Consider the following 16239-nt stretch of genomic DNA (forward strand, 5'->3'; position numbering starts at 1 on the left):
ATTAAATATTCTTGAAGCACAACTCCACTGAATTTCTTTTAGAACTGAAAATAGAATAGATAAAATGAAGAAATAATAAGTTTCAGGTTTGTTAACTTCCTTATATATCGAATTAAGACCAATATAGAAACTTAGATTCCCAAACAGTCCACGTTCATCATTTAAAGGGAGTCAGAATTTTGTCTTACCCATAAAATCTGGTATGTCCTTTAATTCCCAATGCTACATCTACAAAGTATACTCTCTTACATAGTGCCAGTACTAAGAAAGGTAAAATTAACACAAGACACCACACACTGATCCAGAGCATTTCAAATATTTTAAATACATTCATCATAACAGGAGCCCAAACTGGTGCAGAACAAAAATCAGATGTTATAATTGCTTTAATCAATGAAAGATCAGCAGTCAGAAAGCTACTTCCCACGGTTCACATCTCAGAGGAACTCACCATCTTCCAGCAACATGAAAACTGGAAGAGATACAGCTACGACTCCACTGCTCACTCACATATATGATGGTCATCATTATCGCACTCCCAGACCACACAACACCAGCAGCAGAACATATGTTTGTCTCCCACCCACCCTCAGTGCAGAAGAAAATCCCTCTGTGATATTAAAACCAAGTAGAACATACGTTACTCAGACTGCATGTAGAGAGTCACTGCCTGCTTTCACATAGTTTTCTGTCAGAACTGGTGAAACTGTTGACCAATGGGAAAACAATTTTGCCAAAGCCTGCCTTAGAGGACCACAAATTCTCCATTTTCAGTCTTTAACAGACAGTTTCTACATCCATGTTTATGATCTAGCTTGAGTTTGGGATTTACAGTTCTGGCACAAACAAGTCTTTTAAACTCATTAGGATCCACCTGGTCCTTCAAAAAACTGTGAGAGTCTACAATTCCACCAGAACTAGAACAGCCTCTGACACAATCTTTCCTTTTTAGTCAACAGAGCCAGGAAAAATCTATATTCAGATCATGTCCTACAACAGGTAACAGGTTTCACAAAACATCAAAACTGTACATACAGTAAAGGCACAGATACTGCTATCTGTATGTCCTCTTTACTGACTTCTTCAAAGATTCAAAAGAAATTTGAGAAACTGTTGAGTAAAGTCAACAACACTTGGACAATTCAGTCTAGAAATAGTGGCTAGTCAATCCAGATGTCAGAAGGACCACATATAGAGAGATTATTCAAGGTGTCAGCAGGGCCATGTGATGGTGGAGCTAGACTCAAACCCCATTCTCTCTATTTACATAACAACAGAAAGATAAATACAGGGTATTTTAGTTACCAAATGTCACTCAGACTTCTATTCAACTTGTCAAAGAAAATCAGCTAGGAGCAGAGTCTTTTCTTCAGAGAGATAGTTAATATCTCCTTTGAAGAAAACAACCTAGGGCTTACGTGAGAATGTACAGTAAAGTGACCATCGGTCAAAAAGTCATCAACTCATTTTCTAACAAATTATAGCCCAACTTCTAACTTCTAGAATGTAAGCTTCTAAAATGTATTACTAGCATTAGTTGGTATTACTAAGAGATGTACTCTTCTAGTGGCAGAGTAAGGGCACATGTTCTCACATTGTTAAATCTCTCTGGAGCATACAGCTGTTTAGATTATTGTAGGAGAAATATTTGGGAAATTTGCACAACTAGTTTCACACATATTAAAGACATTATGTAACTGGAAAGGAATAACTTTTGTTTGAAAGATATCTCTAGTTCCACAAGCGCTTATCTGCAAAAGCATGCTGCATATCACAAAGTAAAAGATAGTATCATTCACCGTTTTGTTTCACTGCTTCTCAAATATCTCAGTAAAATAGCCTTCTTCCTGTTAGTCCTCTACAAAACCAAAACTTAGGTAAGTCCAGAATTGTTCCAGATGCTACAAAAAGAAGTAGTGAAATGAAACAAGGTAACTAAGCCTTTACAATAATTCACACAGTATGCATCTCAACTCACATACTTACATGGTATTTCAAATGTTAATTAATTTATAAGCATGAAAGCCATAAGCAAATTTCACAAGCTAACATTTCTCTGATTATCTCAATAACCTGTTCCTAAAAAGGTCTCCTGGCTCACCTCCTCTTTTCTTGGTGGGTGGGAAGGGGAGGAGGGAAATAGGGAAGTAAATTAAAAGAGGAAGACTGAAAAACTTTAAAACTTGGCTTAGCTATAGTGTAGCTTTTGGCCACTGCTTAGTATGGATATTTTCAGTCTCTGAATTTACCTTTTAATCTAACTGTGAAGAAAGTTAATTCAACAGCATGTAGTGCCTACAAAATACAGCTGTAAATTTTTTGGCAAGGAGGGTGATGGGGAGGTTGAACATATGGATGCAGTTAAGGTAAAAACAGATGTTTGTTACTTTTCTTTGCAGCAACACTCAGAAACTAAGTCAAAATTGCTTTTTTTCATGTTTATGTCTGAAAGAACTATAAAATTAAATATGAGGGAGGGCGGGTGGAGGGGGAACTGCAGTGAGTGTCACAGAGAAAGAATGCAACGGTCTCCAGTTCTGAACTCAAATCCTGAAAGGAAGGCCCATATAGTTAAAAGGCAAGACATACACCATTTAACTCTAGATTTAAAGACCCTTAAAGAGACTAACTCAGAGTTGCTTTCATCATGCCTGCTCAGACACAAAACACCTAATTGTCTGAAGAGCCTAACGGCACAGCATACCCATGCTGAAATGCATGCCTCAGTGTGAACATATGAAAAGCTACAACCTTATCATTCACTAAGAAGAGGCTACTTTCAGTCCATCTAGCTTTACAGAGCTCCACCAAAGTATTTCCAGTTACTTCTCAAATCTGTAAGACTTAATTGCCACACGTTTGAAAACCAGGTGAAATAACATCATGCATTGTAACACATGCTCCTTCAGCATACGTGCTACGGATAGAAAACAATTAGGTGCACCCTCCATCTTTCTACCCAGTATTTATGTCCAGAAAATAACAGCCCTCGCAAAAAAACTTTGGCTCTCTGCTGCTCCTACCTCACTTTTTAATATTCAAAAAGGTTTACATACATGTTCCTCAGTGATTTCTATTGGCTTGAGCAACATACAATTATGATTACTTTCTTTCCCTTTCTTTCCACCCAGATGTTGCTTTACAGCACCAGAATATTTGACAAGTTTCCTCTCAGACAGTGAAGCTGAATGGCTTAGCAGCCAACTGACTACCTCCCTTCCCCTGGGATGGTGATTAAAATCAAGCTCTGAAAACAAGTGATCAGAAAATCTCTTCTGACCAGAGAGTCACTTACAGTCCTACAGTAAAATTCTTAGTTAAATTCCTTACAGACTACAGAGATACAGATAATATTAGCTGGAGAACAAGTACGATTCACAGCAATTAAAGAAAATTGGTGAAAACAGGCTACAGATTACAGAAGAGAAGCTCTTCGCAGTACCATTTCCCCTTGTTTCATAACAATCCCCATTAGATCAACATTGCAACAAATAGGCAAAATGCTTTTCTGACACAGGCAATGTATATGCTTGCTGACTGTACACCTGCCCTGGGGATATTGCACTACACTTGACCCAGGGAAAAAACACTGTGGTCAAACGTTAGCATAAATTCACGCACTCCCATCCACTCCTTTAAAAATAAAATGAGCACCCTAATTTCTTCATGTCAAAACAGAAAAATCTTTCTCTTGCTTTGACTTCACAAATCAACCTTTTTCTGTTGAATCACTTCAATTTTTTTGTTTTAGCATTGCCCTATTCATTCACCGTACTGACTAAAAGAAAATTGCCTACCATAGCTCTGAAATCTAACAAAGGGCAGGGGAGGGAAGGGAGCACAGAGAAGAAAAGCTAAAGAAAAGGTAATGCAAGATCAAGAGTTACGTACCGCTCTCTAGGTATCATTAAACACACCTGCAAAATGTTTGTGATATACCCTCTGTTAACTAGGTAGAGTGTAAAAGATGCAAATTGCAGGCTGCTAATTCAGTAACTACTGCAATTCAAGTAACATAGGTTTATGCGTTCAGAGCTAAAGCATGGGCAGAAATATTAGGCACAACCTGCAGAGGGGGACGAGTACACTAGGAAGTTAGTACAAGTCAAAAAGTGCACAACCTTTGCCTGCCGAGGTGGATTAATGATATATGTTACAAAACTGACTATGCCTCATTATACAAGAAAACAAAACAGAAATTTAGAAATTAAAGCCATCACATACGAATGAAGCATCGAGGGGTTTTCCTTCCTTTCTTGCAAGTTTTGTGCAAGAAACGTGTTATATAATATTTTCCTTTTTTTTTTTTGCCTTTCCCCCACTTCCCCTAATTTCAGTTCCTTCTGTCTGCTCAAAATACCATACCTGTCTGATGGAAAGTTGGTAACTAGTCAAACCACTTGTTATTTATTAAATCCAAACTACTATAGAAGCCTGGAGGGAGAGAGGGGTTACTCTACACAGGGTTGTTCTTTTTCTCAAAGCTATTAGCAATTCTACATATGAATAATACTTTCTTCTGTTCGCATCACAGAAAAACATAGAAGGGAGTACAGTGTAGGCTACTTTCCACCACAGCTTTAACAACAAAAACACTAACTCAGGTCTTAAATTTCATTAAGAAATTTTCTGTGAGAATAAGGAAAAATTAAGTCTTTTTGACTAGACAAATCAGTATGACAATTATCTGGCAATCACTAACGTAAAACAGGAAGTAATTACAGTTTGTGAGAATACAAATAGATCCCCCTCAGGGCCACGCAAGTTGCTTGAATCTGAACATACACATTCCAGGCATATTAAACAGAGGCATAGCACGGCCTGGCTGCAATACCCCGTTCACGCAGCTGTCCGTCTACTGCAGTGTAATCCCAGCTGCCAATCTGAAAGAAACCAGTTAGTCAGAGCAGACACAACCAACAGAAACAAATGTCACTCACTAATGTTCAGAGGCACTGGGTTCATGGATAATTTCAAACAGTATCTCTGTCTGGAGCACTGATGTGCTCATTCAAAACACCTAAATCTTTGGCTACTGGAAAGAAGCAGATAAAAAACCCTAGAACCAGAAAAACAGGTCTGGTAGTACTTCAAAGAGAGTGACAAAATAAAATGGGAAAAGAGTCTAAAAAGAAAGTTAAGATGAATTTAGAGACCAAAGAAAACTGGAATAAATAACTTAAAGACTGAATAAGACTGGATGCCATCTCTCTTTATTAAATAAAAAAACTTCATTAAAATAAAACATTTCAGCCTGAAGAAGCTTAATATACTGATGTAAAAGTCCAACATTTAATGGTCTTTAAACTGTCTTGCATGGTCACCTTTCAGAATCTGTAACAACTGTGAAAAAGAAACAAATAACTCATTTTGCTAAGCTAAGAAAGACATTTATTTCAACTAAGTCGTAACTACTACCTTGAAGATAAAGCTTGCTGCTTTCAAAGTATGAGTACAATATTAGCTCAGAGTTTTCTACTGCAGTGAAAGAACTTTCTGCTATCATTTAATAAAATGTAACATTTAACTGAGATGACTTTTTGGACACTGCTTGAGGGAAAGCACCTTCGGCATGACCGCAAGCTTTCTCACTATCGTTCAAATATAGATAATAATTAATATCATACAGTTGAGTAAGTAAATACCACACCACATCTGCACACAGTGGGAACATGGATGAGCTAGACACCCTAGGCTACAACGAGCAAACACAAATAAAAACAAATCAGAAAAAAAAGTTTAGTTTCCCAATTACTGTGAAAGTCAATTAATATCGTTTGGACTGCATAAAGAACCAGCAAATAATTGAAGCATGCTGATGACACAAAAAATAGTGAAACTTTTGTAGCCTGTTCACTTCTATGTTTGGTTCAAGGCTAAATGACTTAGTGTATGATAACTGTAGCCATTATGCACCAGTATAGCTCATCCTTTCCACACAAGGAAGAGAAAAATTTTAAAAATGGTAATACTTCCTATTCAAAAAAGTTATTTTTGAAAGATTATGAATATCACTTTTTCCACCTTTTGATTACACTTTCTTAATGCTGGCCAACAAATACATCAGCTACCTAAGACAGACCAGCCAGGCACAAAAGAGCCCAGGGGGTCTCAAGGTCTCTCTGGCTCTGATAGATCCACAAGACAGGTCAAGCAAGAAGAGGTGAGGGAACTGACTGCGCTGAAAATTTCTACCCTTTGAATTTCAATCAGGGTCTGAAAAAAAAAAAAAAAAAAAAAGCACTTGGAGCTGAAGAACTGAGTTACCTCCTTCCAAAAATCTTTACTTTACTTCCAGCCAATCAGTTGTTCGATTCTTACTTTTTAAATCCTTATACATCAGGCATCACGGTCCTACTTTAATTAACTCTAAAAAATCACTCTTTTTTCCTGCTGGATAGAGAAGGAGAAGCACCAGATAAAATTAGAATCTACTCTGTAACAAAGGACAAAAGAGAACAAATAGGTCAAGTATTTTTCTGGATTAAAACCTAGCTGAATACTTTTATGCCTGTTTCTAAGTGCTGCAGTAAATACATAAGTAAGACAAAGGGCAATAAACCCCCATTCGTCATGTCAAACTCTGGGCTGAATGGAATCAAAGTGCCACACGTCCCAGATATCACAGAAAACACTTGCTTATGCTCATTTTGCCTGTTTACTCCAACACCACAGATAGGTCACAGTGTGAGCAAAGACATGAGGTTTAATACGTAAATTATCTAAACTGGTGGCAGGAATGGCACTCCTCTTATTTTAATGTTCCTTCTACCAGAAGAAAATACTCGTCTTTTCACGGGAGAGTCTGGATGCCCAGACAAGCTGATTTCATGCAGTGGTGGTGCCTGCCCACCCACAACAGCATTGGAGGCTTTGCCTTTGCTACTCAATTCTACTCTGCATACCTTCACAGCAGAAGACTAGGGCATGGGCTTGGCTGCAGCTGACAATTCCACCTTTCCTTTGCCATAACATCATTCTGCTTCCTTTAAACATATTCTTCCTAATTCTGGTTTCATATAATGATATCTTAATATAGAGTTGCAAGTAAAACTAGACCAATTCTTAATGTTTCTTTGGCTTTTCACACTGTTCGTGTGTTGTACAACATTGAGCATGCCATCTGTGCAACACACTTCTGGCCAGAGATGATTCAAAGATTGTTTCTACAGTACTTTCAATTTTGCCTGCACGAATTTGTTACTTACTGAATTCAGCACATCTAAATTTACTGCTCTATGACAGTATTTTATAATCACTTTATTCTACTTTTTAAAGCTCATCTCAGCCACAACAAAGACTGTTGCCCAACCTGCTAAAAACAGACTGATCGTTTTCCCAACTATTTAGTAAATGTTAGCTATGCTATAAATACAAATCATGTTTATACTTTGTGAAAGATTCACTGCTGTCACAGTTCTCCAGCTGAGTTAGAGCTGAAATATGCTATTAACTCCCACCACGAACACAGCTAAAAGAGAGGCCAAAAATGCTTTCTCTGGGATAAGATATCAGATCTGCTACTGCTGTCATGAAACTAAGGTCATGTAAACTAAACATCTTTGCAACTTCTTTTCGAAAGCACAGAAGATTCTCAAACTGTAAATATTTAAAAATAAAATTAGACTCATAAGAGATAGATCTAAGATGCATAAAACTTCCCTAAAGATATTAATCTCAGGCATCATTTAAAAGCTATTATCCATAAAATAATTTATCCCATATGCCTTAAAACTGAAAATAAAAGAATTATTTCGTCTCTTTATATAATCAGAAGTGGCACATTCAAACAACACACCAAATGCTATGTCCAAGCTGATTCTTCACATTGTTTGAAGCTCCTCAGCTCATATGGAAATAAAATATCAACAGTAGAAAGAAAATTGCCAAAAGAATGGAAAAAGCTGTGTTTCCTAATGTTAAACAGACTACACTTGTGTAACAGAAAGGTACCTTCCCTTCAGAGGAAGAAAAATGAAACGACTGAATCATCTAAGGCTAAAAGCAAATCACTTATGAAAGTATGTGGGGTATTAATTGGATGGGACTTATTATCATCTTTTTCAAACTATTACTGCTAATTTTAAAAGTATCTGTCCTCCTTAACAATTGCCCACCACAATCATATCAGATGATATTTTTAAAAATATTTGAAGAGTATGATTTGATGCTTTTTGATAAGCATGGTATAAAATTTAGTACACTTCTTGAAGTTCAGGCATTTTGTAGTAAATCAATGAAATATACTCCAAGTAATATTTTGCTTCCCGCTATTAAATTAATCTCTTCTCCACACACTTATCCAATGCTTATGCTTGCTACATAGGGGTATCAGTGAAGAAACTGACTTTTAATTAGGAACCCCGAGTGTAACCCAGATTCACAATCATCCTTTGTTACACTATGCCAGAGACAACAGGAATTTCTATTCTTCTGACAAACACATTAATGGAATACCCAACAGCCAATCAGTCCAAGATACAAATTCTTTTCTATGGATTGTGCTTCACCTCTTAGTCTGTTCCTCGTCTAAATGGCTTAGATCTAACTCTATTTTTTTTCCCATTCTTGGACAGCAAAAAGAAAGCAGAATTTGTGATAAGAAGGTGCTGTAAACTCTCCCCAGAACAGCTGGATGACACTTATCTATGCTACTGTGACTCCTTGCCTCTTCTGTACAGGCAACAAAAAATCCCTTCCATGGCAGATCAGGAGTTCCACAGATCAAAATGTGGTGTTCAAGAATGAGTCAACAGAAGATAGTCCTATAGCATACCTCTGCTGGCAAATATTGTATTTTCCACCAGGAAGAGATGTGATATTTACTGCTTGTCAACTGAACAGCAACTTCCCTCTGCAGCTGTAACCTCCCTGAGCAAGGCACACAAAAGTACAAGGATCCAAGTCAATGACAATGCTCCTAAAAAGGCTCAATAAAAAAAGGAGGAGGATGAAGGAATGGCCTCTGCAGAGACAAGTAGTGCACAGATATGTCAGCAGATATACTGAATCTCTTGCCTTGCTTTTCCTTGGTTGCAGTTCCCTTCCCCCACTGACTGTGACTCAAACCCTTCTCTCTTGATCTACTCCCCTCCCCCTGAGATTTGCCTTTGAATTATGCAAGCTTTGCACTCCCCAGGGTTTATCTGCCAAAAGGTAGCATGTGGCCCATGGTTTGCATTTTAGTTTAAAATTTTCTATTACACCAGTCAGATCCTTTCAAAATACTTTACTTCCTTTATTCCCATAGGCAGAAAGAATGGCAGGAAAAAATTGTTCACAGCAGTACGAGAGGATGTAAAAGCTCTACTTTTTCAGTTTTAAAAAGAAGAAAGGTGGAATATGGTTTTAATCAAGTAGTTTTCCTTCCTAGACGAGTGCTTCCTTCTTGTAATATATATAACCTGACTGCCTATAAAAATAAAGGTGCCGGTTGGAGCCATTTAGGAGACCTAAGGAAATTCTGCATTAACCTAAACTCCTCCACTCCTCAATTCCTTCCACTATTATTCTGTGTGTGGCCTCTCCTGATGAGTTAGGTCACCAATATCCATACATGTATCTGTGAAGATACTTCAGAAACATATGCATCCTAGGCTTAGCACAGACCTTCTATGTGGAGAAATTGCTGTGGCATAAGTACATGCTATTATTTCCATATGACGCCTAAAAGCCTCAGTAACTTGCAACTGTCCGAACATACGGAAGCCTCTCCCTGTTTTAGGTTTTCGAATAAAAACATATTTTCTGCTACAACTTTTAAGATTTAAAGACCCAAACCCTGAATCTTATTGAGAGGAGAAAGCCAAAAGCATCCCTTTTAAAACCAAGAAAACCAGAGTAAAATTTCCGGTTTAATAATTGCCTAATAAACAGATACTAAATCTGAGGTGTTGTGCCCACCCAAAAATACTGTTCATTGTCCAGATCAGAAACTCACAGGGCCTCTGACCAGGAATTTGGTGGAGAAAAGAAGAAATATTTTTCTGGCAAGCTGACTGAAGGAGAAAAATGCTGATTGAAGCCGCTCGGCAAAACAGAACATTAACGCAGGTCCTCAGGGAGATGGATTAGTAAGCAGGAAGAAGGTGAGGCTGTCAAAGGTGCATGATAAATTCATTTAGCCCATAGATATAGAATGATTATGCACATAGATATACACACATACAGATTTTTTATTACTTTCATCTCTACTCATATGTAAAACCAGAATAACTCACCATTGGTGATGACAGTCATTAAATCTCTGTACTATCAATATCAGAACAGAGCTGATCATATGTACCATTTCTAATTAATTTACATAATACAAAAATATGCTTTACAAAATACATGTAAACAGCAAGGGATACCTAACTAGATAAGAATATTTTTACTGTTTTACTGACTTGCTTATAAATACTAAAAGAAAATAAATATTCCATTGGACCAATCGTCAAGTAACTCAGAGCAAAAAGTGCTACAAGATACCATTCATTCTGCTGCCTGCATTCATCAGCATGTATTTTTTACACCATCAGCAGTGTTTCAGAATTCTGCTGCTGCTAAACTACTCCATTACTATCAACCCAAGAACACTGCTGTTGTCCCTCTCCCATTTTCATACGCCATTCAGTTCAGGCAGCATAAACCAACTCAAAGATAAGAAACATTGTAGTGAAGTACAATAGAACCATTAGAAATTCAAAGGATTTGCTAACAAAATATAGTAAGCTATTTATAGAAGTGCAAAGTGAATGCTTTTCTAACTGAGAAGATCTGCACTTTTGTAACTTCCCTGGTCTTAAATTACTTTTTCTTCAGGCTACAACACAAGTAGAACACAGTTAAACTGATAACAGAACAGTTCCAGAAAAAAATACATTAAAATGGTGTGTGGTAGAACACTATTTCGTTTAGTATTGCCTTAATTATTAGTTTCATAAACAATGGTTCAATGATGGTTCATTTAACACCAAAATGAAGAACACATTACACACATAATGCCCAGTCTATTTATCAGCTCACAGTTAAAACTAGCACTTCAAGAGTCTAATAAATACTCTTACAAGGTAAGAATATTTCCTTGTCAGCATACAGTGGCCAAACATAATCAATGAAATGAAAACACGACAGGGTGAACATTTAGTACCCTTGGGTCAATAAGTGTTTCAAAACCACGTGATGACATTTTTTCTCAAAAGCCAAGTGATCCAGTATCCTTTTCTTAGCTCAATTAAATGTATTTATGTGCAATATGTGTATTTTAGTTTAAAGGGGACAAAGATGTAGTCTGCAGAATGATGGCAACTCACATAAATGACAATATCCATCCACCACTTTTCCTGCTTAAGCCAGTCCTTGTGTACCCCTACATCCTCTGCATACCTCCCAAACCTTTCCAGTGCACCCACAAGACAGCTACAACCCACAGTGTTGCTAAGATGTGATTTCTTTACAGAAGCTGTCAAGGTGGCCCTAACAGCCAGATGGCCAGTCGTGCTGAGAAAATAGTACTATTTAAAATAATAATGTCTTACTTCTCAGATTTTCTGTCAATAAGCAATTAATAAAAAAAATTCCATTAGGATTAGATTAGAATTCTACAGTGAACTTCAAACCTAATATTTGTAAGCAGAAATGCCTGCATTCTTGTTTTCATTCAGTTCACACACGTATTCGCTGTTGGTATACATTCAGCCACCCTTTTAAATAAAATTGTTGACAGCATTCGTATTTGTTGTCAAGGACTCCAATTATTTCACAACCAAGTACCAGCTAGATTTATTCTATAATTAATATAATTATAGCTATACTTGATACTAATGTATTGTCTGAACAGAGGATGTAAAACCAATCAGAAGTCTGGTTTAATCACCATGCCCCACCCTGCCCCTTTTAAAAAAAAAAACCACAGCTGTTTAGGCGGAGAAGGGAGGAGTAGTTTTTAGGCACACAATATCCTAAGGGATACTTTAGAAAATAGATTTTTCTGAATGGTGCTCAGTCTGAGCGAGACTACTGATCTTTCCAATGTTTAAACATTTCCTTTTGCAAATGACAAATACGGGACAGGCTATTACTAATTTGATAGCAAGTCAATTAAAAATAATGGGAGCTACTAAACTATGGTATTTGTTGCGTACTACATATGCAGGACATACGTAGTACTACATATGCAATTAAAAGAGAATTGCTACAGCCATAAAACTAAACTCAGAAATGCAAGCCAAACTAAGGTTTCTTACTATCTTCTGCCATTAAGATCCAGTATTAGTGAACAAAATGACTGGTTTTTATGTTGGCACGCAGTTTGTGCTGAACCCAGGTGTACAAAGTTTAAGAACAACTTGCATGCTTTATTTTGCACGCTGTTGAAACTAGCTCAGGCACCTTGCATTTGACTAGCCTGTAGCCAAACCACAAGAGAACACAAAGATTTGAAGATTTAGCGGTGGCCTTGAACAATGTGGAGCCTATACACTTTCAACACTGCACTTCTTATATTTAAAGGACAAACTTACCTCTCTTAATATGGGATCTGTTATTGAACTCAAATTAACAGCTCCTTCGTAAGTCAAATAGTAGAATACATTTAGGGACCTAACAGCTTCTGGTCCTTGCTGTTTGTAGCCAAAAATCAGATCAATCCACTGGTGAAGCTGGCAGGAAACAAACTCACTTTCTAATGCCTGTAAGAAAACACACATAAAATATATAAACTTCAGTTTGCCAGAGAGTCATAATTTAGTAGCAAAAGAAGCATTTTTTGAATAGTGTACAAAATAAAGTTAACGGCCTAAGTACAGAATTGATAACAGTATTTCAAACATTTTATCTGAAAAAAAAGGTGGGCCCTGTGACAGATGCCCAAGTCTCATGCCCTACACTATATCCCACCGATCAGAAGACCTGGCTTTTCAAACTATAATAGTGTGAATAAGAAGAAAAAAAAAAAAGCAGTAAGTGTAAAGCATTTATGCATTTATGGACAGCCAAGCTATGTTTTTATGAACTCTGAAGATGAAATTGTGGTTTTCTGTGTGATCTGCACAGTGAATAACAACAGCATGATAATCCAATTTTGATAGTGAAAACATTGATAAGACTTGGGGAAACTGAACTAAATAGGGATGTTAGAACACAAGTTATCTAACATGGTGGAATATCAACTTGCTATTACTTTTATGCATTTCTTGTATATCTCTTACATAAACCTATACTGAAACAATACTATGCTGATTAAGCCACTTTGCTGAACATGTTAACCAGTTACAATCCAATCCCCAAGACAAAAGTATTCAAGCGATAATGAATCTCTCAATAAGAGTATTAGAAACAGCACAAATATATTAAAAGCTAACTTAAAAATAATTGTCATCGAAAGAGTTAACTCATCTAGATTAAATCACTAGCAAGATTTGCTGTCTCTGTTTTACACAGAGGATTCAACATATCTCCTGCTCCAAGGAGCAAATGAAACAACGTAACAAAGTCTGATATTCTTTTCATCTAAGGCAAGGAATGGCATTTTCCTTGTAAAGGAAATCCCTAATTTTGAGCAGAGGAAGTCAAAATTAATCTGAAAACCAAGGAAATCACTCTGCAATTTGCACACAAAAATGATGGGTTTGTTTCATTAACTGATGCCTGAAAACAACATTTAAATTGACACATAAAAACAGCAATTGTCTTAATTTGTGTGGTGCACTCCACACAAAAGCCCTAAATATGTTCAAATTAGAGCAAGCTGCTTGATTGTCACTGCAGTCTCATGTCATATTAATGCATGACAAACATTAAACCATACACTTAAATGGCAATTTATATCATTTAAATGTTTACTGCCACATCAGATCATCACTCATTTAAATGTGACTTTCTGACAGCTAATTTCAGTTAATTTTCCTCGATTCACTTAATTAGAACTTTCAATCAAGAAAAGACCTGTACGTATCTTCGACATCATATCATTCTTTTTTTTATTATTATTTTCATTAGGATTCTCAGCTACTGAATTGCTGAAAGCATTCTTTAGAATGAATTACTACACAATATAGTATCGCTTTGGATGATCATATGGAAATACCTTGCAACATATATGCTTAGACATGATTTTTTCTTGCTTACTTTTTCCTTTTTGTTTTTTAAATTAAAAAAAACCCCAACATTTAGACACAGACACACAATTAAAACTATAAAAAACCACAAGCAGGCCAATTAAAAATTAATGATTTCAAAATTGTTTAATAAGATAAAACCAGTCAGAAGTCTCATGAGTGTCCATAATACTACAATGTGCAGCCATAAAATTCTACAGGGCTCAGCAAGTGACAATGATAGGAATTAATTTTCTTGCTATCCTGCTAAAATTAACCCTAGAATATACTTACTGTTATCACTGTAACTATTTAATGTCAGGAAAAGTAGCATTAAGATCTTGTGACCTTTTATATATATTTTTTTTTTTTGCATGTGCAGATGTTGTTCATATTTTCCTTTTCTTCAAAAGCCAGATTTGTAATAGGTCATACTACCCTCACAAAGCACTTGGACATGAATAAATAAAAGGGGTATGACTCTGCAATCTTCTCCAATTAGCAGATGTGTAAGTCTGACTTTTTCTTAGAAAAAACCCAAAACTAAACACATTCTTTGCGTTTTCATGGAATGAATTCACTTCTCTTTTTAAAGTTTTAAATTATTTCACACTTGTAATTTATACAGATTCAAAGGCAGACGATTTTATTTTGATTTTTGTCTATATTAGGCCATTTTAAATCACCTTTCTTGTTTGCCAAATCACAAATAAAGAGGCTAAATGAAAAATTACTATAGTTAGCCTCAATCCCCAGGACCCTGAAAGATATATCAAATACAGCACACAAATTCAAAGGCTAAATAAGCTTGCCTGTCATTTCAGGTTCACAGTTAAACCCTCGGCTGGAGGGAAGTGCTATGAAACAATCAATCGAGGAACAATAGTTAACAGTCCATAAAATGTTTAAAAAATAAAGTAGACTTTCATGGGAAACAACAGAATGTAACAATATGTGTGATGCACTTTATAGCCATGCTACTATATACTATTTAAGTATATAAGTAATTCCGAGAAATGAAAAAGCTCCAATTTGCATAGCTATCCTATTTTTTAAAAAAGGAGGTTTTTTTAATAAAGTGTTCTTGTTAGTATTTACCTCTTTCAAAACTAAACCAAGGGTATCAAATGCTTAACATTTAGCATTACTTAAGCATCTAGGACAGCCAGTGCTCATTAAGGCTCAGGTTAAATACAGCATGCGGCAATGGGATGCTAACATCCATCCCATGCTGCTCTTAAAGCAAACCAATCAATTGTTAGCGCTCCCACAGCAGACCAAGTACATCATTTACTGTGTGCTCTGAGGAAAATGTGCAAAACAAGAAAATCCTGTAAAATGCCCAACATAATACAGTAATATCCAATCCTATTGAGTTATTGTAAAATAAATCACTGACTAATGCCCAATTGTTAAAGGATCAAACAAGACCAGGAAAAGACCGTCATGTGAAGCCACACACAAATTGTCAATCCTGTCCACAGGGACTCATATTAACTTTGACAAACTGTCTTGGGGCTGATATCTGTTTCTTTAATGAGATCTATTAGGCAGAGAATAAAACACTTGAGATATGCTAAAAAGTACAGTTTACAGATGTCAAACACAAACATCTATTAGTAATTTTCGTTTCTCCATTCCCAAGGTAGAAACACTTTAGACACATCGAGAAACTGAAGCTTAGATCTTACAAAGAAATTCTAGTTTGTCAGTAGACATCTTTAAATGCACAATTTGATGTCACCGTATATGTGCAACCAAAACTAATCCTTCACGAACAGCTCTGAAAATCACTAGTCTATGTGCACTTTTTTCTGAAAGGAATAAACAGAGAATAACTTCCTGAGAGCAACTGAAAACTAGTCTAATACTGAGAAGTGATTTGGTAAAACAGGGTCAGAACAACAAAAACATAAAAACAGTGGATTGGGAAAGATTTTTCCTTTTTACAGTATAAATAGTCAAACCATTTATTACTATATATTTTCATAGACAATATTATACCCTTGGAATCAAGATTTGTATCTTTGAAGTGACTGCTACTGGCTTTCACTCTCTATTTTTCTTTCTGGTTTCGATTATGTAATGACATATACTATATGAAATGGTGTCTATTAGAAATGAATACATACTGTGCTCGAGACTGGGATGTTCCAATGCT

At 36.3% G+C, this 16239-nt stretch overlaps 1 protein-coding gene across 4 annotated transcripts in view; it reads right to left on the reverse strand.

Annotated features, from left to right (window-relative positions):
- Window positions 1-16239, reverse strand: part of LRBA (LPS responsive beige-like anchor protein) — a 401088-nt gene that overhangs the window by 43329 nt on the left and 341520 nt on the right. For all 4 annotated transcript variants that reach the window (XM_069855353.1, XM_069855351.1, XM_069855355.1 and 1 more), the window contains one exon: window positions 12504-12671. In XM_069855353.1, coding sequence (XP_069711454.1) covers window positions 12504-12671 — 168 coding nt within the window. The remainder of the gene's footprint in view (window positions 1-12503; window positions 12672-16239) is intronic.

Source organism: Phaenicophaeus curvirostris, chromosome 4 (assembly GCF_032191515.1).
Source record: "Phaenicophaeus curvirostris isolate KB17595 chromosome 4, BPBGC_Pcur_1.0, whole genome shotgun sequence".
In the NCBI taxonomy this organism is placed as follows: Eukaryota; Metazoa; Chordata; class Aves; order Cuculiformes; family Cuculidae; genus Phaenicophaeus; species Phaenicophaeus curvirostris.